Raw genomic sequence first — 27,102 nt, 5'->3', positions numbered from 1 at the left:
TTTTTTTTTTTTTTTACACTTTAACTTGAAACTCTGAAAAATTTCTGTGGTTTCTGGTTGCAGTGTATTCTACTTGAATTGCAGTAGGGCAATAGAGAACTCTTTTCTTACAAACGATCACCTTCCATGTGAGTTTGTGTGTAATCAGCAGCCTTTAATGCCTTACCTGTTTCTCACATGGTGTGTGAGAAACCACTGCTGTGGCCTGCCTCAATCTTAATATGCCTGTCTTGCTTGTAGATTTTTCACTGCATGGTGTCAGATTGCTTTTTTTTGTTCTGAGCCCAGATGGCTGAAGTGACCTCTAAAATGAACTCTTCCGTTCAACTAACTCGAGTTAATTTGAAGGCTTAAACTTTTAAGTGAAGCTTACTAGTCCTGTAAGTATCTGAGAAGCCAAAGTGAACCCCTCCACTGGAGGCCGTATTTGCTAGCTTTCTTTTAGCAACTACCTAATCACTTTTATCCAGAAGTTGCAGTTTGTCACTTCTGAATTCTTTATGTTAATAACTTGCCACAGGGTAGGCACCCACATCCTCACTGTTTCTTTAGACTAGCTATCAGCAACCCTGTAATACTGGCTTAGCCAAAATCTGGCTTAAGCTTGCTTTAACTTGCTCATACTCAAGGGAGGTGTTTTACTTTTTTATTTTTGGGAAAGCAGCACAGAAAATGATGTGGTTATGTACTTACCTTGGGTTTAAATGAAAAATATACGTGGGGGGTGGTATTTTTTTCTTTTTTTTTTCTGCTGGTTCTCCCCTCTGGGTTTGACCCTTCAGAACTTTGTTAGATTGAGGAATAGTCTCTTGTGAATGCAGAGCGTGTTCTTGGACCTCGGTTTGAGCTCTCTCTTAAGTTTGTGGGTTTTCTGTGATTCAGTAGCAGCAGAACTGATTGCGGAACTTAAACCTGTCTGTGCATCTGGCAAAAAACCAGCTCTTGAGTGGAAACTTCCATTTAAACATAAACGTGTTCATTAGGGAGGAGTGAGGATCGACAGTGTACCTCTTCTTTTGTGGAGATACCCACATAACAGTTCGATGGGAGAGGAGCAAGTATTCCACAGCTGGTCTCCTCCATATGCATCTATGTAAACAAGTCTGCAGACTTCTTGTTTAAGACTACTGGATTGGGATATTTGGTGTTCGCTAAAAATCTTTGAAAATAACATTGTATATCTGTATGTAATGTGTTTTGAGCAAGTCTCTCCCTGCACACACATTCCTTTCACAGCACAGAAGGGTGGTGTTTAACAAGCAAACCCAGCTGTGCTCTATTGCATTACAGTAGCAAATAGCAGAATTCTGCAAGCTGATGTTTTCTTCTTTATAGGTGGTTTCAGATGTTACTTTCTGGCAGCAGTGTTTTGCAGTTACCTTTACAAATTCATTCAAGGCTATAATTTAGAAAGTAACTAGATTGCATAATTTGGGGGGGGATTAAAACCGTATCTTGTATTAAGGGGAGTCTTCAGGTCTTGCCTAACTTTGAATAGTCACTGGGTCAACAAAGGAAAATTTGTTAGTGTATTTTTATAAAGTAGACTGGATAGTCTTAACATATTCTGGGGTAGTACCAAGAGAAAAATACCTACATAGAAGGTAATTGCTTATGACCAGTACAAGAATAAGCATCTTGAACTGTGTTTAGGAATCAATACTTACATTGTCTTTGGAGAACAACTTTATTTGCAGTTCCTTAAACTCCTGTAACCTTTTTCTAAAGAACTATTTGTGTTACAGACCTCTGTTACTGTTGCCTGGTTCCCAGAAGCAAGTAACACAGACCTAAGTCTGCCTCAAACCAGGAAGGGGCCTGAACCTGTAAAACCTACTGTATGAAAACAAACTCACTGAACTAACTCATGAGCTAGCTAGTCAAACAGTCACTGATTTTTTTTTTTTTTTGGTGTAGTTGAAACCTTTTTTGGGAACACATTGCACAAATGAAACCTCAGATTGTCCAGAAGGGTGGATTTGGGATAGTTTTAGGTTATAGAGCACAGTTTACACTTCAGCATCTTTCTGTCTCCAAATGCATATTTTTCTAGTTATTGTCTGGAATGGTGAGGAATAAGTTGAATCATGCAGTAATGAGAAGCAAGTCAACCCTTATAAGGCTTGATTTGTCTTTCCTGCAAGTATCAGGTTTAGTAGAGAAGGAACAAATGCTCTTTTGAGGTAAGTCTACTAAAGAGGTCATTCTCTAGTGTCTGCTTCTAACTTGGAAAATGAAATGTCTGCATTCAGTTGTCTTCACAGATATCTTTTTAAAATAGTACTTTGTCAACCATGGTGTTCAAGTTATGTATGATAATTTGCTAATTTCAGGTTTTCCATGTCTGTAGATCTGTGTTCAGCAGTTAAAATATAATTATCAATTGCTTTGAATTCTTACAAGATTCTAATTCATATTTGCTGCTGTTAAGGATTTCTAGACAGTAGAGATTTTCCAGAAAAAAATTAGTCAGCCAAGCTAATAGCACAAAATAATATTCTGAAACATTGTGTAGTTGAAGCCGAGGCTTTGAAACTGAAAGTAAGATTGAAGGGAAATACTGCCTATAACTGATCATAATAACAGAAAAGGGAATGCTGTTTTCAGATGTTCACTAGGCAAGCCCAGAATTCAAAAGCTTGAGACTGACATAAGTACAGAGTGTATTGGATTCATGAATAAGCTCATCTTGGATGTTTTCCTTCTCTGAACTGCTCTATAGTTTGTGATTTTCTTTTAGTTATGCTGTCACACAAGCAAATAAGCTGCCTTGTTAACAGAGCTGATGCAGTTAGAAAACTGAGAAAGGGTATTATATGTGGTTTTGGGGGGAGATTGCTTTTTTGTTGTGTCTTGTTTTCCCATGAGGGTTATCTAGTCCAGTTTTGTTGTTGGATTTTATCTTAGTTTGCAAACAGTTCTTACGGCAAGAGACGGGGCAGTAGCTTCTCAAGCCAACTTCATTAGTGACGGCAGCTTCTTGTAGAGCAGCTGCCTTAGAAATTAGGAAAAAGCAGCAGTGAAGTTGTGTGATCTGATTCTTCAGTCTTTTCCCTCACCTCCCCCAACCTATCATCTTCATTGATGACACAGTGGGATTGAGTGCACCCTCAGCAGGTTTGCAGCAACACCGAGCTGGGCGGTGCGGTTGTCAGGCCTGAGGGACAGGATGCCATCCAGAGGGACCTGGACAAGCTCGAGAAGCAGGCCTGTGTGAACCTGTTGAGGTTCAACAAGGCCAAGTGCAGGGTCCTGCACCTGTGTCCAGGCAACACCCAGTATCTATACAGACTGGGGGAAGAAGGACTTGAGAGCAGACCTGAGGAGAAGGACTTGGGGTACTGGTGGATAAAAAGCTGGACATGAGCCGGCAGTGTGCGCTGGCAGCCCAGAAAGCCAACCGTATCCTGGCCTGCTTTCTTTTTATGAAAAGAAGCATGACCAGCAGGTCGAGGGAGGTGATTCTGCCCCTCTGGTCTGGTGAGACCCCACCTGGACCACTGCATCCAGCACCACAGTCCTTAGTACAGTAAAGACATGGACCTGTTTGAGCCGGTCCAGAGGAGGGCAACAGAAATGGTGAGGGCTGGAGCACCTCTCCTATGAGGAAAGGCTGGGAGTGTTGGGGTGGCTCCTCCTGGAGAAGAGAAGGCTGTGGGGAGACCTTATTGCAGCCTTTACAGTACGCGAAAGGGGCTTATAAGAAAGATGAGGACAAACGTGTTTAGCAAGGCCTGTGGCGATAGGACAGAGGGTAATGATTTTAAACTAAAAGAGGAAAGATTTAGACTAGATAAAGGGAAGAAATTGTTTACAATGAGGGTGGTGTGGCACTGGCACAGGCTGCCAGGAGAGGGTGGTAGATGCCCCATCCCTGGAAACTTTCAAGGTCAGGTTGGACGGCGCTCTGGGCAACTTGATCTAGTTGAAAATGTTCCTGCTCACTTCAGGGGGGGTGGACTAGGTGACCTTTGGAGATCCCTTCCAATCCAAACTGTTCTGTAACCTTCTGCATTAGTAGCAATTCTTCAGGAAAGGAGTGTGGAGCTTATTTGTGAATGTAACCTGTGAGGTTGAGGAGGGTGATACTTAGTAAACAAAACATTGGTTTGGGTTATTTTTTGCTGTGGATTTTATAATCAGCGTACTCTTCAGATAGGGACAACTAGCTAGTCATTGTTGATTCTACTGTGAGATTTGGAAGTACAATTTTCAATTTCAAGTATGCTTTTCAAGTCCAAGTAATTTGTTTTCTTGTCCTGTCTTCAAATTCTCAGGCTTCCATATTTGAGATGGTTGAAGAACTAGAGCTATGAAACTGAGAAGTTGGGACTTTTTTAAGAATAAATTTAAGCAGTTAATAAATGGAGAAATGCCTCTTTAGAGGGGTGCTTTCAGCCTTACGTTTTAATTACAAGACTGTCTATGCAAGTTAATTTATCAGTACTTGTTGCTGTGTGTTGAGTGAAGCTCATGAATTTAAGTCATGGCTGTAAAGAGTCCCTCGTGTATTGGCATTTGTGCAGCTGAGCAGCAAGGTGGATGAGGGAAGTGATTGGACCGAAGACGAAAGCAGTTTTAAGGCTTGTTTTCACAAGATCAGTGCAAAAGGGAGGAAAACACAGACATGAGAATGGAATTGCTGTTGTGTGTCTTAAATTGGTATAAGCTGCTGTGAAACCGTTGTTCCTCACTTTCTCATGTCTGAAGTTTTTGGTATTGGCAGTCACAACGATTGCCACTCTGAGCATTAGTTTCTACATGTGCTTTCCAGCATACAGTGTTTAGCTCAGTTTTAACAACAATTAGCACACAATTAGCAAATTTCTTACAAAACAACTACAGGTTATTTACAGAATGCAGTTGTGATGCTCTTTGTGTACTGATTTTTTGCAGACTTTACCCTCTATAAAAACTTCTGTGAAAAAGTCCTTAGTTGGAATAAGAAAGAGGTTAAAATCCAGTCCTCAAAACACCTGTGAATCTTCTGTACAATGGGAACAAGACCTTTGAGGGGAAAAGTGAAGTGTAATGCTGTAGAATATGGATTTAACAGGCTTATTGTTGGGAGGAAAGGTGTTAATGCCTACTTGAAGAAAGACTGATCAGAAAATTCATGTTGAGACTGGAATTTTAGTACACGTGTAAATAAATGGAATGTTTTTTATCCTAGGCTCTCTTCTCTTGGAGTCCAAAATTAACCCGAACACGGCGTACCAGAAGCAACAGGTAAGAATACTTCTTTTTTCCCTCATGTTTAGAGGCAGGTTCTTTAACTTCATCAATACAACCATATATTTGTCTCTATTTGCAAATTATATTGTATGTTCTTCTACCAAAAATAGGAGGCAGAGTAGTTCTCAACATTTTTATGCATTTCATGATACACGGGTGTTATTTCTCTGCATTTTTTGTGAAGTTACCTAGATAACTTGCACTCTGTTTTACAGCAAAAAATTCTTTGGAAGAGACAGGCAGAGCATAGTTGTGCAAATCACAAAGTAACTGAGGTTCCTGAGGATTATCATCTGGCTTTTTTTCTTCTTTATATTTCAGATACTACTACTTTATTATATTTTATTTGAGGAGACTAGAAGGCTTTAAAGCTATTTACATGCTTACCTTTGGCTTTTATTGGAAGATGGATATGGGTTACTACTGCTTCAGAGCTTTTTTTCTGTGTACATAAAAGCAGCTTCTCACCTCTAGTTTGCACCTTGCTTCAATTATTTAAAGCATACATTGTCAGCTTCTAAAGAACGCTGCTGAGATGGGTGAGAAGTGAGCCATAGGTCTTGCACTTTGTTTGCTGTTCTTCTCATGGATGCCGAGAATTACCCTTAGAGGATTAGAAATGCTGAACCTGATTGTATTTTGTTGCCTGTCTGCTAAAATCCCATCAGGTACCGTTAATGTATTAAAACATTCTTCAGTCTGCAGCTTTAATAGTTCATTATAAGCATTGACTTACTGTAGCTCTGCTCAGAGGCAGTCCCAGTGGTTGCGCAGCTGTTCGTACAGTTGTATGTTGAACTGAGTGGGGAGAACCTGTCTGGGCTAAAAATACCTTCCTTGGAAAATTTAACCTGTGCCTGCCCTTTGATACAATTCATCATGCACCATATAAACAGACCTTACTGAACAACTGCTAAGGCCAGTGTGGGGTGGAGAAGTGTGCAGGGAGTAAGAAAAGGCAAGACCAGCAAAATGCCAAGCATGCTGTTAATTGTAATCCTGACTAGCTTGAGGTCATGGTTCTGTGATACAGTAACTCAAGTTTTAGGACTTCTGTAATGACGTGGAATATTTCACACCTCTACTTCATAAAGTGCTGATCTAGTGTAAGCTCGTTTTGCTGGTTCAAAACTGTTCAAGGAGCATTGAGGGGTGAACTCTGTGTCAGTAGGCTTTATGCCAGATCAAACATGAAGCCTACTTAAAGTAGGCATGAAACGGTAGGATCAGTGCAATCCACCACGTGTGCCTGTCAGTGCAACAGCACGTCACGTCTGTGCTCATTGCTGCTCTGTGTCAGACGTGTACTGGGATCTAGCACTGCGCAGATCCAGTACTGGTGACTGCGAAAACATGGTTAGAGAAATAACTGAACATGAATCCATCCTGTTAGAACAGCACTGTATGTTTTTGGTGCTGGAGAAGTAAAAGTACTTGTTCTTAAAGCTTTCAAATGCTGCGTGGACAAATTTATATTTGCAGGTGGATTGTTCATATTGCGTAAGCAAAGTGGTCTCTAATACAGGCTGAATGTAGGGCTCCGCTCTGAGCCTTAGAAATGCTCAATCTTTCTTGGTGTGTGTATTAATCCTGCCTTGTAGCATGTTATCTTTCAGGTGAGGCCTACTTACACTTCAGTGAACGGCAAGTTCAGAGTTTAAACTGGATTCCATATGAGCTAAGCTGGGAGCCTAGCAGCTGAAAGAAGTTGCTTCTTTCCAGCTCCGCTGATAGAATTCTGAACTGCCTAAACTCACTAAACCACAAGAAATTCAACTTGGTACTCCAAGACCCTTTTCAAAAACTGGTAACTCTCTATGTCAGGAGATGTTTCAAGCCACCTCACACAAGATCCATTTGTGGAAATGTGGGATGAAAGTGTGAGTGAGACTTTTCCTTTTTGACAGCAGAATGCCACTTAGGTCACCTCCACTACTAGTGAAAAAAGAAGACTTATTCTCAGTTGCAGTTGTCAGATGCACTCATAAAATTTCAAGAAATGTGAGACTTCAAACTTCAAAGTAACTTACCAGTGTTGCGGTCTTATCAGCCTCTTCTCTCAAAATTTTGTTTTGAGGACAAAGTTCCGTTCCATTTTAAAGGAACGGCAGTACACCTGTTCTTACTGGGACATACTTAGCATGTGGCTTGTGGGTGCTTTGGATATCTAATGGAATAAGTGGATACTTCTGACTTTTACAAGCATGAGGCTTGTAAGATGAAGCAACCTTTTATTGGACCAACTAATACAATCTGTGGTTGGAAGGAAGGAGAGATGTGTGATAGGTAACATGTGGGGGAACTTGCTTTGCCAGTTGCTTTTGGGTTCTTCCACAAGCCTATAGAGACCTTTGTGATAAACAGTGAAGTTCTTCCACTGATGAAAGAACTTTCTACCTATGCTACACTATTAGTGCCAGTGTGAAACAGATTGTCTCATTAATTGCTGATACCTCAAGTGATGCAATCTCAGGGTATGCATATGCATATTTTTAATTATAACTGTAACAGCGGAGGTCATTATTTGTCAAAATAAGTGCAAATACCCAAGTACAAGTTTGCCTTGCTGCCTCTGTTCTCTTTGTGTGTCAAACAATCACGGAAACTACAAAAAAAAACCTGAACAAAAACCCCAACAACAAAAGACAGGGCCCTTTTGTAGAGGAAGAATACTTGGCAGATCTTGAGACTTGCTCGGGGACTCATTTTTCATACCTCAACACAGTCCTGAGACACTTCAGCTTACACAGTCTAGTCCCTGGTCTTCCCAGACTTACCTGCCATCTAGAGGCTTGAAATACTTCCTTAAACTTGACACATGTAGTGAGTCTTTTAACTTCCTTTTCACTAGTCAGATAAATTAGATGAGTCTTTCTGTCACAATGAAGTGTTATTTTCTGCTGTGCGTTCAAAAAAAAGCTGTCTATCTGTGTCTGTAACAAAGAATTGCTACCAGTAGAAGTTTTTGGATGCTCTGAGCCGTGTACTTGCTGGTAAACTCATCCTTACTTACACTAGAAGAAGGGAATCTGTATGAGGAAAATAGGCTAGAAAGAAAACAACTTGAGAAGCTGAAGTCCTGTGGCTCAGAAAAAGGACTAGTATTTCTTATGTTAAGGTACTATTTGTAGGCAGAAGTTTTCTTCTGAAGAAGCAAAATGTGCATCAGTACAGCCACTGAGCCTTCTGACTTGTATTCTTGTTTAGGGCTATATGTTATTGTTTTAAAATGCTACAGTAACGGTCCTATAACTTTGGTATGAAATAGAGTGGATTTAATTATGGGTAACGCAGCAAATTTTGTTTAGTAAGTAGAATTTAATTATCCTGAGGGGTTTTATGTGTTAAATTAGGGCATTAAAATGACTCAGTTCCAGAATGCTAGTGACAGTTCTTAAGCAAGTGATCTTTATTCAGAAAATGAAAAATTGCACTAGCATTTTAAGACACTTCCTATACAACCTTAAGGGAGAAATAAAGTCAGTATGCCTAGAATTTTCCTACGACAAAGCTGATGTGGGTGTGGACTGGGGTATATACTTTTCAATACACTTTGGCAGTGCAATAGAACAGTGTAAACTTGTATCCTCAACTTTATTTTAGATACATCCATGTACATCCTGTACCCAGTGATGAAGTATGTATGGCATCCCTTTTTGTGCCTGAAACAAGGAAGACTTGAGTTGCTTCCACCTACAAAGTCCTGCCTCTGCACTGGAAACTTCAGTGTCTCATCCTCTGCTTTTGCAGTCCCTTTTTTCAGTTCCTCACAAGAACACGGAGCTTAAATTCATCCGGAGTCCTGTCTGCTAGCTACGTAGCTCGCAGGTGGCTGTCCGTGAATGATGGAGAGCAGACTTAATGACAAAGCTAAACTTTGAAAAGATCCACAAAGGCACTGGCAGAATGCTCAGAGAGGATGAACTTCCCACCCCTGCTGTCAGGACAAGCGAGCCAACAGTGAAACTGTTTCAATAAAATTTGTGCCTGTTGTAGCTATGTTAGTAAGGAAAAGTGTGCGGTTTGTAGGGTGAGGGGAGAAACGAGGGGAGTGACTGCTGTTGGCTCTGGGGTGTGTTGGTTCATCTGATTTAAATGATCACATGTTCCTTTATTGTCACACATCTTTTCCTGTGAAATCTAGTTTTTTCTGCTGTTTCTGGGTATGGTCACTAGGCCACTGAGTCTGAGTTCTGCTACAGAGCTAATAAACTGATTCTGTTCCATGTGATTCATGGAATGCAGCTATGAAAAGTCACATTTGATAGAGCTTTCATAGAATATAATAGAATACATTCTGCCAAAAGACTGAGTGTGCCTTTGGTAAGTTATTCCAGGTTTTGGGATAACTTGTCAGCATATCCAGGTCCTAGGTGAAAAAAGACACAAAACCAAAAGTAGTGAAACTTTATAGTACATTACTGGCGTGGCTTTTTTTAAGCCTGAAGATTCTGCTGCAACCTACCACAGTAAATACATATATATCTTTAAAAACCTAAGTAGTGCCAATAGCTTATTTCATAATCAGAGAGCTGCTTATGAAACCATACTTTTGACCGTAAATAATTAGCTAGTAAGATGCTGAAAGGTGGCTTGGCATGTCCAGTAAAGTGTCTGTAAGTGTAAAGCATGTACGGGCTTAGAGAGGGAAGACTAACCAACAGGCAGCCCAAGAGGGGAGAAACAACCTTCCCTGCTAAACTTCAGCTGGGGGCCAGGGAAGTGTCATACGCCTGAATTGTTGGGGGGCTAACAGGAAGAGATTAATTTGCTTTTTAAGACAGAAAGCAAGAATTTATGAAGGACCTATTTAATCTGAGGGAATCACTACTTCTTGAGAGTCGGCTAGATCTCATAGAGATGCCAAGAGAAGATTTTGGAGCTACAGAGAAGACTAGTATTCTCCCTGGATGTGAACACCAGTGAGAAGGCACTGTCAAAAAATAACAGTTTTCTTCATTTTATGACATTAGGAAAGAAACCTTAAATCAGTTTTACAGTGGAATGAAATCCTGAGTACTAGTTGCTCCGAAGTCATTCACTGTGAAATCTCAGGGCTTGCTCTGGAGACTTTTTGAGTGCTGTACCACACACCTGTTGATCAGCTTGCTAATAGTTAAATAAAACTGATTTAATGTCTAATAAAAATGTGTTAAAAATAAAAACTTCTGGCAAGTGTTATGGCTCCGAAGTCATTCACTATGAAATCCCAGGGCTTGCTCTGGAGACTTTTTGAGTGCTGTACCACACACCTGTTGATCAGCTTGCTAATAGTTAAATAAAACTGATTTAATGTCTAATAAAAATGTGACTTCTGGCGAGTGTTATGGTGAAAACTTGAGACTGACAATGTGTATTTGACAACGTTTCTGTTAGGGAAAGTAAGTCTTCTGGAAATCATTTCAAAGAGTGAGGAAAAAGTGTATGGTAGATGCTAAGCCCTGTCCGTCTGAGTACAGTTTCCACTGCTTGCTGGTTTAAACTGCTGCCGTAGTAGGTTTGAAGTTTAGCTGCTTAGGAATGGAGAAGCTGTAGCACACGCTAGTGCTTCCTTGGAAACCTCTAACTAACCAGGACTTACTCCATGTGGCCTCGAGGCAGCCAACAATGAGACCAGCAGCAGAGAAATGCCTGGTTGTATTCTAAACAAGTCTTGCCTCAGGCTGTATCTTTATTAGTATACGAGTGCAAAAAATTAACCTCCGTTGGTAGAAATGATAAATACCTCTTTATGGGAATGTTAAATACATAGGTCTTCTAAAAGGAGGCCATGCTCAGAAATGTCACTTAATATGTAGAATTGCTGATTATATCTGACCAGTCATAATGAGCAGTAATATGAAAGAAGACAAATTTATATAAAGGGTCTTAGGGAGACAACAAATTTTATACGGGCTAAGGTAGTGGTGACACATCCAACTGACACAGTAATCAAGATCTTTCTTTATGAAGCACCAGATGATTTGCAAAAATGGAATAAGATTGTGAACTCTATGTAGTACTTTCCTGTTTATCATTCTGTTAATGCCCCTTGCAAAACATGGAGCTGGAAGGCTGAGATTCTTGCCGAGTGCTCGGCAGAAAAGCCTTCAGTGATGAAACAGTTGTCCGTGTTTATGACTCAGTTCACACAATGTGGCTATGATTTAATTCTGTGGTTTCACATTTTAATTGTGTTTAACAACAAGCTAGATAAGAACAAATTCTAGATGTTCATTTTAGTCATCCCGTTCAGTTCCTTGTCTAGAGGCTAACATTTTGTATGCCATGTAAAAAAAGGGTTAGTTTTGATCAAACTGAGCCAGAACTGCTTTTATGACTCATAAACAATTGAAGAGTATATACTCATAGAGGAGTAATGTGCAAGACTCATCTCCTTACCTCTCTAACCAACAGCTGCTATTACTAAGCATCTTTATGCACACTCCTGTTTTCTCTTGACATGGAGGAGGCAGTCTTAAGAAATTTCAGTTGCTTTTTGGAGTTGTAGTAAGCAATGTTGGGCATTTGGAAGCAATAGATAGTTCTATTCCAGAGCTGAAAGATCTAGGGTAGTTAGTGGATTCAAATTACACTGAGGAGATTTCCGATCAAACACACAGAAAGATTCCTTTAAATAAAACAAACAGAAATTAGACTTCTATTGATTTTTATCTTTATCTGCATCTGGAATTTCCTTCAGTCACTTCTCCCTACATGTCTAAGTCTTGTACTGCTCTTTTTGATGCTCATAAGCTTTGTAGGATTAAGAAAATGAAATTACATTAATAACTCTGCATTTAACAGTGAATTTAAACAGTGAACTGTATATTATGCAACAAGATGAAGTGCTTTTCTCTCTTTGTTTCATGTTGTCTTTTTAAAACCTTTTGAGGCAAGAAAGACTGTACAAATACTCTCTTTCTAAAGATCCGGAGGGCAGAAATTGATAAACTTCTGTTAAGGCACTGACATTAACCTGTAGCATGAAATCCTTGTGTGTTAAAGACTACAGATATCGTTTGACATTGTTGCTGTCAGCAATTAGAAAATACTTTTCTAATACTAATAAGCCAAACTTGAAGATTATTGTTCTGCTGCTAAAATAATTTCTTTTAGCAGTTTTTTGTTTTGCTTTTCAAAGAAGCAGCAATTAAAAAAAAATCAGAATGTGTAGAGGTGCAAAAACCACTGCCTGAACTTCTGTGTACAATGATTGTGTTTAACAAGAACAATTGCTGTACTACAGCCAAATACACTTCTGTACAGATGTGACTAGTTTCCAAAAGCAGCTTTACCTGCGTGTCTTACCTTCCATTTCTCTTATGCCTGCCTCCATCCCTCCTCCCTCCAGAGGAAAAGGACAGACCGACCTTTCTCGGTCCAGTGCTGGATCTTATTCAGAGACTTTGGGCTTTTGTTTATTCAACTTACCACACTTAATGGAAATAACACTGTCCTTATTTGTGTTCTTTTACTCATTTCCCTGTTTGTTAGTCGTGTTCTTTTATAGCAAAGAAAATGTGTTTTCATCTTCTTTTGGAAATAGCTTGCTTAGAAATCTAACCACTTTCACTTAAAAGGAAATGTAATTGGATAGAAATGTTGCAAGTTGTCCTAGGGTCTACTTAAGATTCAGTGTTAGGGTGGGGTTTTTTTTAAATTAAATGAGTGCGACTCAGTGGGAAGCTGATGAGGCAGTGGCCTTGAAAATTACTGCAGTATAAATACTGATTTCAGAGATTAATGTGTTAGATTTTGAACCTGATACATACAGTGAATACTGCAGTAAGGTACATACTGTTTTTAAAATATGGTAAAAAGATAATATTTTTAATTTTTCTTTTGGACCTTCCATTTCTATATTTTTGTAAGCTGTTATTTTTCTTACTCTTTAGGAGTCAGCAGTACTAGATGCTGTCAATCTGTTATTACCAGAGTATTTGCACCATGACCTGTCTTGTAGAGAATAAACTATTAATTGTGACTTTCTTCTTCCTTTTGTATTTTGGAGGTGGTCTTCCTAAATCCCTTTCTTCTGTGTACCACCTCTTCCTCAACCCTTTGGAAAAGGAAAAGGTAAACTATTTGCCATTTGCAAGGTAAAGCCATTAGTGCCTCTGAAGCAGTATAGCTGCTCTGGTAATGGCAAATTGATTATTGTATTGCTTGACTGAATCCTAACGGAGCTCGCTGATCGTGCTGTTTAGATTATAGTTCAGTTCAAGAAGATTTCTAGGAAGTGCACCTCGAAGTCTAAACATAAGATTCCTCTTTACCCTCAATGTTCATTTTAATATTTGAAATAAATTAAGCGTAATGAACTGTCTTAAACTTTATAAATGTCTGGCAACTCAAAGTGCTTTTGCAAATATTTAAGATTAATTCCTTTAGGAATAATCACTGTAAACAAATTCTATACTTAATGAAGCAAAAATACCGTTTTACAGTTCTCATGAAAATTTTTCTACTGATATTTCAATGTCTCTTGTCCTAGTGAGTAAGTGCATGTTTTAGCACTTAACTGGAATAATACAATTTCATGGGGCTATATAGATTTAATGTGGCTATATTTCAGCTAGCTGTTACGGGAAGACAGAAGACTTTTAAAATAAGACTTGATGCAATATGTAAATAATGCAGATTATATTTTCCTCGCTGTCATGGTTTTCTACTGCATCAAATACCTTATCAGTGTGCGATATTGCTGTTAGCAGCATCAGCTTCCACTTCCATATATTGTTTTGCATGCAATATGAGGACTCTTATAAACTCTTGGAACTATATTAGTAAGTAGATGAGTGTCTGGGTAGTAAACGTAGCGAAGCACGGTTTCAACTAACTTCTAGACATCCAGGGCAAAACGTCCATTCAGACTTGTAGCTGGGAATGAGTAAAGATGGTGTGGTGGTTCAGCGTAATAGGTATTGCATACTCTAGGCAGTTAACTGCGTGTTCTGGCTTCTGTTCTTGTTTAACGTTTGTAGGCATCTTGGGGCTGCTTTTTAAGCAGCTGCTCTGTGCATTAGCACAGTGTCTTCTGGGGCCTATAAGAATGAAAAAACAATGATTGTAACTTTGATCCTACAAAAGATCTGCAGTTTTATGTGGTCTGATTGAAAAAGATTAAAAAAAAAACCCCAACCCCCAAACTGTTGCTTTTGGTACCATATTTTATCAGAGGGTGCATTGGGGTAGAAGTATATATTCTAGGTCAACCTTTTTGAGATTTACAATATTAAGGTCATGTGAATTAAGAACTAAAACTTTTCAGTATCTTTCTGGAACTTCCTTATTCTGATTTAGGCAGAAATGGTTTTAATCCCAAGAATCTCAGAACACACAAAAAGATTACAAAGTATGATGATTGCATTTGTATTGTGATATTGTCCTGTCATAATCAGGTGTTGAGCTGTTTTTATTTTAGAATTCTATTCTTTAAACGCTACTCAGGTTTGTAAAATCTGAAATACATTGCCTGAAAATGCTCTTCTTCTCTTTAAAGGATACCTTGATTGTGTGGTCTGAAGCTGAAAATTATGATTTGGCACTTAGCTTTCAAGAAAAAGCAGGATGTGATGAAATATGGGAAAAAATATGTCAGGTAAGTTTGATAAATGTAAGATTGAGACACCTGAATCGTCTTGATGATTGTGTTCTAAATTTTTAGGCTAAGAGGTGAATCTGTACATCGTATGTACATAGTATCTGTACGTAGTACATAGTACATCTGTACAGTACATAGAATATAGTAACTGTTGTCTTAGCCACCTCCCCCAAATTTTGCATGTTTGAGTTAGAAAACTTTCTCTTTCTTCCAGAAATTGATATGAACTTAAACGTAGGTGAGTTTTTTAGAGCATTTTGAGATCTTTTTGCTTCACATAACTTTTTGGCCCTATTACCACCCAAGGAAGTTTAGCTCAAAATGAGTACTTAAAAAGTTTCATAACAATTAATTTCACAATTAACTTTTTCCAGGTTGGCTAGAAGGGAGAAGGTTACCTGTCCATAGTTTTATTGTAGAGAGAGGAATGCATGTGAGCTCTTAGTGGATTTTATCATGTATTTCTCATGGATTTAGCCACACCTCACATTTCTCTTCCAACATTTCTCATTCTTCTCTTATCTCATCCTTCTATTTCAGGTGAGGGGAATATTGAGTTTCTCAACAGAGCTTTTTTCTGTGTAAACATGACAGTGTGCTTCTGTTGACTGTCAGGGTGTGAAAGACTGAGCTGCTAGTTGAAGTAGGGGAGAGCTCTATCCCTGTATTAGCACTTCAAAGCTGTAATTCTTACAGTTTAAAGAAGTCAAACAGTTTATGTGTAGCATGTATATATTTTAATATGTGCTGTTTAACTCATTATGTTTTACCACTGCGACCAGATAACTCTATAATCAGTATTGTTTCTGGATAACATTTGGTTGGGTATTAGTTATTGACAAATATGCAAAAGCATTTAGTCAATACGTTCACTGGTGTGAGTTCAATTTGGCAGTTCTTGTTTGGGGTTTTTTTTTTCCATTCCAAACGTTCACTGGTGTGAGTTCAATTTGTCAGTTCTTGTTTGGTTTTTTTTTTTTTCCATTCCAAGCATTACTATTTTTCTTAATTTCTATGCTACATCATAGAGTTCTCTAAATTTGTCTTGTGCTCTCTCTTTCTGTTCTTAACAAACATCTAGCTCTCTCTACTCTGTCTTTTGGAGTTTGTCCTCACTGATTTCAGAAATAAAGCAAAAGAAATCTGGTCTCATAATTGCATGTGTATAGATCATTCCTTTTTTTTAGGAATTAGTCTTTTCAACAGTTTACCATTTATGTAAATAAGTGCAGAAACTTATGTAAATAAGTACAGACACATTTCCAGGAACCTAAGCAGTCAAAGGACCAAAAGTTGGGGAGAGAAGCAAAATGGGGGGAAAGGGGAAATTGTGTTCCTGGGAAACACCCAGATAAGAAGCCCAGCTTCCTCAGCCTCATCTAAAGAGCTAATATTTTTGTAAGAAACCAGTGTCTTTACATCCTGTTTTGAGGCCATGGTATTGTATTTATGTCTAGTGTGCTTTCAAGGCCTTAAGCTTCCTCAGTCATTAAAACTTCTTCTAAAAGGAGAACTTTGCTACCACTTACACTGGAAGTGGTTGCGTATGTGTAAGCAGAATGTGGGTTTTAACAGTATTCTGGATTTTAACCAAAGTATAGTCTTGCCGATGTCCACAAAGAGCTATTTCTCCCAGATTTTTTTTGCTGATTTTCAAGATTAAAAAGAACAGTAGAAGGTACTGTTCTACACACCAGTGCCTTTCTGGATGTGACACATGAGGCTCCAAGCATATACTACAATTAAGATGTCATTAAAGCTGAAACACCCTGGTGCCCAAGCATCTGTCCCTTGTTTTTTCAGTAATGTGTCCTTAGTTTCCTCGTTGTATCTCTGGAAAGATCTTTGCAGGTCCTGTGCCTTGTTTTTCTGACAGCTCCAGATTTCCACGGTGTTTTTGTTAGTGTTGGTTTGGGGTTTTCTGTTCTTAAGAGGGGATTCTGTGCCTCTGTTGAGTATTTAGAAAGTGAGCGGTAACAGATTTTGACGTGTAGCTCTCCAGAACTGAAAACAACAGTTAAATTATCAAGGCTGGCCTCTCTCCTCTGAGGTAGCCAAAGCTTTGAAAAACATCAAGAGCAGTTAAATAGCATATAGATAAATGTTTAAAGCTATCACTGCAATACTGTAATACTGCTTTGCTTTTGAAAATCTGTCTGCAGCAAATAAAGACTGGAAATAAATAGCGTAGTTCAGTAGTCAGTTAAAAAAAGGTTGTTGTCCATTCTTGCAATTAGGAATTTCCTTTTCTATTTGAGTTACTCAGAAAATGTATCATTCATGCTTTATTCTTTCTACCTTTTATAGAAAATAAATAGAAGTGTCTATCATTAAGTATCTAATGCAGAAATGAAGTCTTCTGTTTGAAGAAATGTTTTCATTGTCTCCCATTTTCCAAACCAGATGTACCCAATATTAAACTTACATTTGCACTTCTGTTTGGGCCATGCAAAGAAATGGTGTGTGACGCTTGAAGTGGTATTTTTAAAACAGTGTTCAAGTAGCAGTAAACACTAAATACTTTCTTGAACACATCTTGTTTTGTAGGTTCAAGGCAAAGACCCTTCTGTCGACATTACTCAGGACCTTGTCGATGAGTCTGAGGAAGAACGTTTTGATGATATGTCATCACCAGGTTTGGAATTGCCATCTTGTGAATTAAGTCGGCTAGAAGAAATTGCAGAACTTGTGGCATCTTCACTGCCTTCCCCATTACGTCGTGAAAAACTGGCACTAGCACTGGAAAATGAGGGCTATATTAAGAAGCTGTTAGAAATTTTTCATGTGTGCGAAGACTTGGAGAACATGGAAGGACTACACCACTTATATGAAATTATCAAGGGAATTTTCCTTTTGAACAGAACTGCACTTTTTGAAGTCATGTTTTCTGAGGAATGTATAATGGACATAATTGGATGTCTAGAATATGATCCTTCTTTATCACAGTCACGGAAGCACAGGGAATTTCTGACTAAAACGGCAAAATTTAAAGAGGTGATTCCTATATCTGATCCAGAGCTGAAGCAAAAAATACATCAGACATACAGAGTACAGTATATTCAAGATATGGTCCTACCCACTCCCTCAGTTTTTGAGGAAAATATGCTATCAACACTTCATTCTTTCATCTTTTTTAATAAAGTGGAAATAGTTGGTATGTTACAGGTAAGTTCCAGAATTTCACGGTGTCTTTTGTTGTGCTTGCAGAGGGAAAGTTGGATGATTTTTCTTGGAAAGATTGAGGTGCTTTGGTGGTATTTTCACTTCTGTGATTCTGAAAGTCTTTTTGCAGGATGACGTAAAAGGCATGGATATGAGTACTGAGCTGTTAAAGATATGTTCTTAAATTGCAGATTTTGGACTAGATTCTCTGTAACTGATTTAAATGGAGCAAACATATGTAGAATCCTGAATGAGGTTATTTTCAATGAATAGCACTGTGAGCATGTTGAAGGGTTGATTTTGTTAGGGATTTTGTTCTGCATCTTGGGACTTTTTAGGCACTACAGTTGGATAATTTTTGTCATGTTACATGACAAAGCAAAATAATAACTTCACCTAAATTTCACAAATATAGACTCATACTAGGATTTAACTGTTCCTAATTTTGAAGTACAGTAAATTAGTTGTTTGGAAAGTGGAGGTTCAGAACACACCTTCTCCTTAGGTGCTTGAATGTTTTCTTAGTTTGTCTTTCAAGTCCCTAAATAATAATGCTTGGAATGACGTATGTCTTACTGGAAACGTGAAGAGATTATATGATGCCTTAGATATTTTACCTACACGTCTTAAGTATTCTGGACCAACTCATGAGCTTCCAGAACTGTGTAGAAACATCTCTGTAATGGTAGCTTCCTACAGCTTTCAGCTAACTCAGCAAAGTAGTACAGCACATGTATTTTGGTTTGTAGAAGTTAGTTACCATTATCTTAATTCTCCTGATGTTTAATAAATAAATTTTATTATTTATTCCCACTGCCTTTGAAGGGACAGTCTGATCTGGAGAAAGGACGAAGTTCTAGATACAGCTGATTAACTTACTCATTTTTAGCTTCAGTTGAATCTGAAACTGCACCCTGGTTTAATTTCATGGAAAATACAGCAGAGTGAAAATTCCTTTTGCAAGCTCATATGGCAAATCATTGTCATAGGATCATAGGATGGTTTGGGCTGGAAGGGACCTTGGCAAAACTAGACCTTCCACCTTCTCATCCACCACCCTCAGCTGGTCAGAATATTGATCCTATTTATTCCAGACTGTTGGAGCTTTAATCTGTCATGTCCACACATGGAGTATTTGATAAGCAGCCAGATGTGCAAGACATCACCCAAGCCTGGCAACTGAGGCATGTGCCTTGTGGACAGACCATCACTTACTGGAGCAGCCACAGGAGGCTTGGTGGAACGCACAGAGGCGTCTTCAGTAGTGCTGGACCCCAGCTTCCGCCCAGCTGAACCACACTCTTCCTGTCTGTATGTGTGTCCTTGATAAACAAATCACAGTCTGAAACAGTCCGAAGGCCTTGATCATTTTGGAGTGGCCAGTCTGAGAAAGCTTACAGGTCCAACTTCGAGAGAGTGCTGGCAAAGATTAATTTAAGGGGTCTCGAGTATCCAGTGTGACTAGTGTCTCTAAAATATCTTGGTCTAAAGGGACCAAGGGTTTTAGTACAGGTTGCTAAAAGCAAAGTCCTGAGGATTTTGGCTTGAGGAGGAGGAGGGGAAGAATTACTCAGGTGTCAGTGGCTGATTCTGAAAGGGATCTTGAACTTTGATGAAGAAACTGGGCAAGGAGAGAGGGGACCTGATCCTGCAAAAACATAAGGGTGTGTTTGCCAGAAATCCTGAGGTAATTTGATTGAGGACTAGTGGCTGATTAGTTTCCTTTCTTCTGTATCTTACAACCTGCCTTAGTTTAACAGAAGTAGGGTAAGCTCGGGTGAGAATATCAAGGTTTAGTGTGGTTGTGAAACTTTTTAGTGGCAGTTTACGGTTGAAATAGAGCCTCAGGTCTGATTTTGATTTGTTGTGTAATCGTAGGTTTCTGAACCTTATCTTCACATCTATTGCTGCTGTCTGTGGTGGAGAATAAAGTATACTCCCTGTGTGGTGGAGCCAGAAGAATTAGCATTACATAACTTTCAGAGTTTGATAAATACCTCAAATTGTTCAAGTTCTTTTCTACAGCTTTGAGGAGCCAAGAATGGTAGCACACAGGAGGAAAATATAACTCGTGCTATATTGCATTTCTTAGTCCTTTCACAGTATGGCTCTATAGCACTGAGGAGGAACTCCTTGAGTTTATAAATAAGAGTGTTGGGAATTATTTGACAGTGATGATCAGTTCTTGATATTGAGAGAACTAGAAGAGTCTATCCCAAATTAAATGCCCATTGCATTTCTAAGAGGTTAGAAGGCTTGCTTGATTGATTTTTCAAGTTCTCACAGTGTAGCTCTAAGCCAAGGTTTAAACCTACTTACCTGACATTTATTTATTCATTTATTTGTAGGGCAGTATGTCAGGTTGCACTTTTCTCTGATGTCAGCCCCCTAAAGTTTCATTCTCCTGTTTCCTCTCTCCACTCCCCCATTCCCACAGTCCATGTATAAAATGTATGACACTTCCTTCTCATTTCTTTAAGCAGAATAAACAGTGTTCTGAGAACAAAATAAAAAGACTACTTTTTCTTGACTTCATTTCTATAACTAATTCTTAAGGTCTTTCTTCCATTAGTGTGTGGTTTAACATGCATTTCTGTAGCTGGTTGTATCACAGTACTTTGGGGGGGGGGAGGGGTGTTAAGAGTAAGAGTTCCTGTTAAGAGTTCCTGGGATGCTTCATAGTAGTTTATTGGGAGCCATGGATGAGTCTCAGGTTCTCAGTTGATCTGTAATACAGGTTGTTACACTTCTCTGTTGACTTTAGGTTGGCTCTCCTGGACCATTGAGGGTGTGACAAAAGAGCTCTCTCTTCAGGAAATTTTACTTCTCAGATTAAAAGTAAACTCCCTGAGCAGCTGGTGTCCTGTGACATACTTTAATTATTGTGTGTACAACTGAGATGGTTTATGTTCTGTTTTTTTCTTTCTCGCTGTGAAGGAAAGCAGAACTGTTGCCTGTGCCGTGAAAAAAAGATGAGCTCTAAAGAGCCCTTTTCATGTCAGGCTGTGTATTAACTGAAGTGGCACTTTGCCTCATCTCAAATAACTCAGCCATACCTTAGTTACAGCAAAGTGTTTAAAAGCTTGTACATATGACTCTGTGCAGGTTGTGCCTTATGTTTTTTGAAAAGCTGTGTAAGTTTAGTCAAAATTACCAGTGTCTTATTTAAAGTATTTGCCAAGATAGGATGTGTAAGGTCAGTTTTTCAATTATAACTAGTGAACTCTGTAAGTAAGAATATGCTAATTCCTAAGAATTCTTGCTTTATTAGATGTTTGGAGTGTCTTTAAAAAAAAAGACATAAATTCTGTAGTCATGAAAGGTACTTGCTTCCATGATTTTGCATTCTTTGGTAGGTGAATCACTTTTGCCCCTTCTATTAGGTTTTACCAACCAAAATCAGAGAATGGGTCACCTTTGGCACTTGGGGTTGTGAATTGTATTCCTCCTGTCTTCTTCATTAAGGTTAGCTTTCCCATAATCTTCATGGAAATGCTCACACTGATGGGCTTTTCTGAGAAATGGAGGTTAGTTTATTTGTGATTTAATTGTCTGAGATCTGTCCCTTTAAGTAACTACATCAGGATCTCACTAAACTGGACACTGTTGGTCGTGCTGGATAGTAAACCCACGGTACCAGTATTTCCTCTTCACACCATTGACTGCTGTGGAAACCTACTCAATTACAGGTTTTATGAGTCGCTGTACATAAGATATGAAAGAGGTATATAATATTTTTTTCCAATTTCAGCCCCTCCTAATATGCTCTTACTGCTTGGGGTCCAGCCTCTTCTAGTCTTGAGATGTCATAGCCACCAAGAACCCTTGCTGAAACACGGAGTTCGCCAAGTTTTGAGAGTGGGGGTGGGACAGGTAAGTGGTGTTTCTTGCTTTATATGACGCTCTTTTGCAATTTAAAAAATACATACTGATGTTCACACTGGAGGCCACCAGTTCTTTCCCTTTGCATTATTAACTAGTTCTTAAAAAAAACCAAAAACTTGCAAAACTGCGCCATAGAGTGAGCAAACACTGTTTCCTTCCATTCTCTCCCCCATTTCTCATTGGCGTGTTCTTTTTGCCAGCAAGACCCTGCAGTGTTTTATCTTCCAGAATACAAAGTATTGCTAGGATTACTGTAGAGTGTGTGGATTTAGACTTCAGTCTTCTGTTTTCAGGGAAGTGGAGAGTGGAGGGGGAAGATTGGATGTATGTTAAAACAGTATATGAGTATAGTAGAGCGGTGGTCCCACGGCACTGCTGTACTGGTAATCCAGCTGTTTAAAGATCGTATGACTGACAGGCCCTGTCCCCCTTTTCACTAACTAAAAAATTGCAGGCATTTAGGTACATCTGTACATTTTACTGAAATATGTGTAACAGCAGGCTGGTTTTCATTTTGAAAGCAGTTTTACAGACAGTTGCTTAGCCTTTACAGAACACTATGGATGTAAATGTAATCACCTGTACTTGTTTTAGAGGCAGAATTGTGTCAGTGCACGTTGGTAGTTTTGCCCAAATGCATGAGGATTGGAATGTCTCTTGCTGGTCTGGTGTTTTGCAGTAGTTGGCTCGGGAATTACTCTGGAGATGCACTCTCAGCAAGATTTGCCTTGCAATCAAGTGCCACGGGATGCCACTTTCTGGGGGAAATGATAGTGAAAGAAGGTTGCAAGTGGTGCTTGCTAATGATTTCTGAGATTAACTTCTTCAGTGTAGAGAATTATTTTCAGTGTATGCAGAAACTCCAAATGGGATCAGGTGGATCCCACTGCTGTTTCAGCATGTTGTCTCAAGAGGAAGCAGCTTACTGATAGCAAATGAAGGCTAATGTAGGAAGGCAGTCGGAGGTAAAGGAAATTGAAACATTTTCAACTACAAAATCTTCTGGTGTGGTAGCAGGAAGGAATGTATTTTTGCAGCTGTTATTTTCTGTATGCAGGTACTATTTTATGAAAGTTCCACTTTCTGGCCTGAAATATTATTTCTGCCTAAAATGGATATGGAGGTAGAAAATGGGCTGGAAAGTATACTCTTTCCAGCCTAGGTGGTGTTGAGTTTCTTGGACATTTTTATGAGAAAGGGATGTTGTTCATCATTTATCTGTAACCTCAGACATGAAGGATCTGAGAGCTGAAAGTTAGTTGTATTTGAGTGGCCTGCTTTTGAAGAACACTTATTTAAATGCCTTTTGTTGGGAGGACTGCTTTAAAAGTTGAATCTCAAATGTAAATAATGTCTTTTTTTGTGATCTTACTTTGTGGGTTTTCTTGTTTTTAAAGTCATAAATGATTGAGTAGATGGCCTGGCTGAATTCTATCTTCATGAACTTTGAAAATCTTAGGAGCATCAACTTAGACCTTGCGAAAGCATAAAGGAATATACGTAGTGTTTGGTATTTGCATAGTTTTAAGTATGGCACATTTAATGTGCATGGGGAAAGAAAATAGCTGGATTCTACAATTAACCCAAAAACTATAATTTGAAGTTTGTTTTTTCTGGAAAACAGTCATGACCTTCACAGCTTCTAAGATACATCCAAATGGGTTTCGATACTTCTCTGCACAAAGAGGCCAGATACTGTGAAGAATTACGCATTTCCGCTGTGCTCACTTCACAGACATATTTTTGGAGGCTTTTGCAGGTTGGAAAAAGCAGCCCAGAAAACTTTTAAGCTTGTGGAATCATAGCATTCAGTGTCAGTGCTCTGTGACCTCTGCTCTCAGACTGTGCATTTCCATAGGTTCTGGTAGTGTTGATCAGGAATGTATCTTGAGATATGCTGCCCTTGCCAGTCGTTTTACAGCTTGAGGGAGAAAATCTTGTATTTAGAATGTTCACTGCCATCACAGTTTTTCTGTAAGTGTGAGAGGGTTGGGGTTTTTCCAATCAACAACCACCTGTCTACCTTTCATTAAACAGCTGGAATGACATAGTGCCTGAAGGCTTTTCAGGGCTAAGACGTAACTGCAAAGTTAGTAATAGGCTGGTTTTATGTTCTTGGAATAACAGCCTTTTACTGCATATTATCCATGTACGGTTGGGATGTTTCAATTCACTCGGATCCATCTTAATTAATCTGACTATAAGTAGGTTCTGGTTGTTCTGAGGCCTAGAGATTTCAGATAATCCTCTTCATTTTAAAATACAGGGGAGTTTGGGAGAGAGGATGGTGTGGGAACTGCTTCAATATTATATTTAATATGGAATTGTATAATACCATATTATAGTATATATGTGGAAGGTTGAAAAATTATTGCATAGCAAACTTCTGCAAATTCTTTCTGAAACATTAAAGAGTCAGCATTGAAGTCTTCATCACTTCCCACTGTTAGAAGTCCCCTGTACAAGCCCCAGATGTTTGCAAGGCCAGGAACAGGGTGAGTGGTTTGGCCTCTGCTGCAGATGGCCACATCTTGAACTGGGCAGGGGTGCGGTGTGACCTGGTCAGAGAGCTGAGGAGGGGTCCTGCCCAGCGAGGCCCTGCCTGCCATGCTCTCCTGCGGTGCTGGAGCTGCAGCCTCTCCGGCCACCTCTCTCTGGGGCTCTGCAGCGGGTCATAAAGGAGACCCACGTATCAACAGGAGTGCGGGGTCTCCTCCTCTCCTTTTGACTTCATAACTTGATCCTTTGGCTAATGTTGTGTACCTTTTTTGTGCAGAAGCACTGTAATAGTGGCTCGCACATATCTAAATGCTGAAATTTCCATTATTTTTTCCCAGTGATCATTCTGAGATATTTCAGTCGTATTGACTTGCACTTACTGTCAGGTATTAATGAAGGAGGTGAAAAGTTCATTTCACAGTAAGAATGGAAATAGGGTTTACACTTCCCAGTTGGGGGCAAGTATGCATCCTCTGATTAGTTTTCCATCGTGATCAAAATAGCAAAAAGAGAGATGCTGCAAACCACTTGGCCTTTTCTTAAATGCAGCGCTGATCATAGACAATAACTTGCATGTTCTTCAAAAGGACTGGTTTTTTATGGGTTTTGGTTTGTTGTTGGGTGGTTTTTTGTTTTGTTAATTTTCCGTAAACAAGTATGTCAGTGCCCCTACTGTGGGTTAGTTATGTTATCTGTAATGTCTAAGGAGTTAAGTATTAGAAGAGAAAACTTACCAAGGCACATAACAGCTGGGTGGCAGGTGGGCAAACATCCTGGTATTATTTCATCACATTTACATTTCTGGAAATCAAAGACCTCAGTAGTTATTTTGAACACACTTGACTGCTGAAATCTGAAAGTCAACCTCTACCTTTCTCATGCTTGATCCTCCTCCACACTGGATTTCAGTAAACTTCACATGAGGCTTCTCCTGTCTCTTTTGATTTTGAAACAGTCACAGAAATAGCACCTGAACTAGTGTCCAGAAATCATTCTTTGTTCATTATCACTAGGCTGTTGGGTCAAGTTAGAAACACAGCATCAAACAAGAAGAAACGTGTGGCATATCCTAAATAGGGGTTTTACCTTACAGTGTGGTGAAAAGCCTTGTAGGGCAGTAGCCTGTGCCAACCTATTTTGTGTATTAGGTTGTGACAGCGTTATAGCTGCATTAGCATGCTGTGCTGTTGGAACGGAGGTGCTGGGTTTCTCAGGAAGGCTGCAAGGTGAGCCTGGATGAGGTGCCTAGATAATTTGCAATATGAGAAAGTTTGTGAATGTATCTGAAGTACTGTCATGGTTCTGCTTTATGCTGGGTAACCATAAGCAAGGCAAGTGGGGTTTCTAGCACTGTGGTTTTAGGATGGAGTGATGCTGCATGTTGTGTTAGGGATGTGACAAGAAGCATCACTCTGGCAGCTTTTTAAAAAAAAATGTATTTGCACCTGATGCACAGGTACCTCTTTCAAGCAAGCGCTGTCTTATTACTGTGTGATATTGAGGAAAAGGTGGGAGAAGGTTTATTTCTGTTTTAATAATTCCTAGTTGTAAGGACTGTAAAGGTTATAGGAAGCCAGGTATTGCTGCTTCTTTCAGTCTAAAGACACATTTGAAATGTGTTGGCTGCTGTTGGTAGTTTTGCTCAGGTACAGCAGCATGAAAGCCAACGGAATGATTGATTGCTGCCAGCCAGAATGCCCAGTAAATGCTGTACATAATAGGAACAGTTATTTTGATTTGTTGTCTAGAATTCACCCTTTCCACAACGTGGTGGGCAAAGATTCCTGCTGGTACGCAGCTCTCGTTTTGCAGTGTTCTTGCTTTAGTTCTGCTGCAACGATCTCGTAAGGTTCCAAAGATGTGTGTGTGTAGGGCTGAGTGGGAGATGATGTTTATCAAAATACGTAAACAGTTGAAGCACGGATATGGTAGTGTGGTTTAGGGGGACGGGCCTGTGACAGGGGGGAAGGATGTTAGAAGTCATAGACAAAATAACGGAGATGGCAGCAGAAAATAGAAAAAGGACAGCCAAAAGGCAGTACAAGATACATCGTTACTGAGAATGAAGTGATGGGGAGCGGGGTGGGGTTGAACGTGGTGAAAGCGCAAACCCAAGATTCCTATTGATTGGTTTGAAAATGGAATTAGAAAGTGGATACTGGTACAATTAACTACACTGCACAAGCGTATGTTCTCTTCATTGCAGGAGGCATGGGTTAGAAGAATTTGGTATTTTACTTGGATGCCTTTTGATACTGTCAAATAAACAAATGGTATTGTTTTGCCTTTGTAGGAAGATGAGAAATTTCTGACAGACTTGTTTGCACAACTAACAGATGAAGCCACAGATGAGGAGAAAAGACAGGAATTGGTAAGAAATCTGTAAAATGTACATAAAAGGGAAGGTTACTACAAAGTGATGCGTGCGTCTGTTTTTTAATTACTAACTGGTATATTATTCCTGTTCTTCAGGTAAATTTTCTGAAAGAGTTCTGTGCATTCTCTCAAACGCTGCAACCTCAAAACAGAGATGCATTTTTCAAAACCTTGTCAAATATGGGCATTCTGCCAGCACTAGAAGTCATATTGGTAAGTCAGCTCAGTTGTATTTGTGATAACAGTTTTGTTTCTCTCCAGAGAGTTGTTTTTAGAAAGTAAGCATGCCAGACTTCGGTCACATGTCTTTCTGTAGAGTTTGCTTCACCTGTCTTGTTTTAGCTTGAGATTCAGAACAT

The 27,102-nt window shown here is 39.3% G+C and overlaps 1 protein-coding gene across 1 annotated transcript in view; it reads left to right on the top strand.

Annotated features, from left to right (window-relative positions):
- SMEK1 (SMEK homolog 1, suppressor of mek1 (Dictyostelium)) overlaps positions 1–27,102 on the top strand; it is a 43,497-nt gene that overhangs the window by 3,385 nt on the left and 13,010 nt on the right. Inside the window, exons 2-6 of the mRNA XM_010152209.1 lie at positions 5,174–5,229; positions 14,720–14,818; positions 17,369–17,986; positions 26,661–26,738; positions 26,840–26,956. Of these exons, the coding sequence (XP_010150511.1) occupies positions 5,174–5,229; positions 14,720–14,818; positions 17,369–17,986; positions 26,661–26,738; positions 26,840–26,956 (968 nt within the window). The remainder of the gene's footprint in view (positions 1–5,173; positions 5,230–14,719; positions 14,819–17,368; positions 17,987–26,660; positions 26,739–26,839; positions 26,957–27,102) is intronic.

This window comes from Eurypyga helias, unplaced genomic scaffold (assembly GCF_000690775.1).
Source record: "Eurypyga helias isolate BGI_N326 unplaced genomic scaffold, ASM69077v1 scaffold9605, whole genome shotgun sequence".
Classification (NCBI taxonomy): domain Eukaryota; kingdom Metazoa; phylum Chordata; class Aves; order Eurypygiformes; family Eurypygidae; genus Eurypyga; species Eurypyga helias.
The sequence above is the reverse complement of the archived record's forward strand: the minus strand, read 5'-3'. Positions and strand labels throughout refer to the sequence as shown.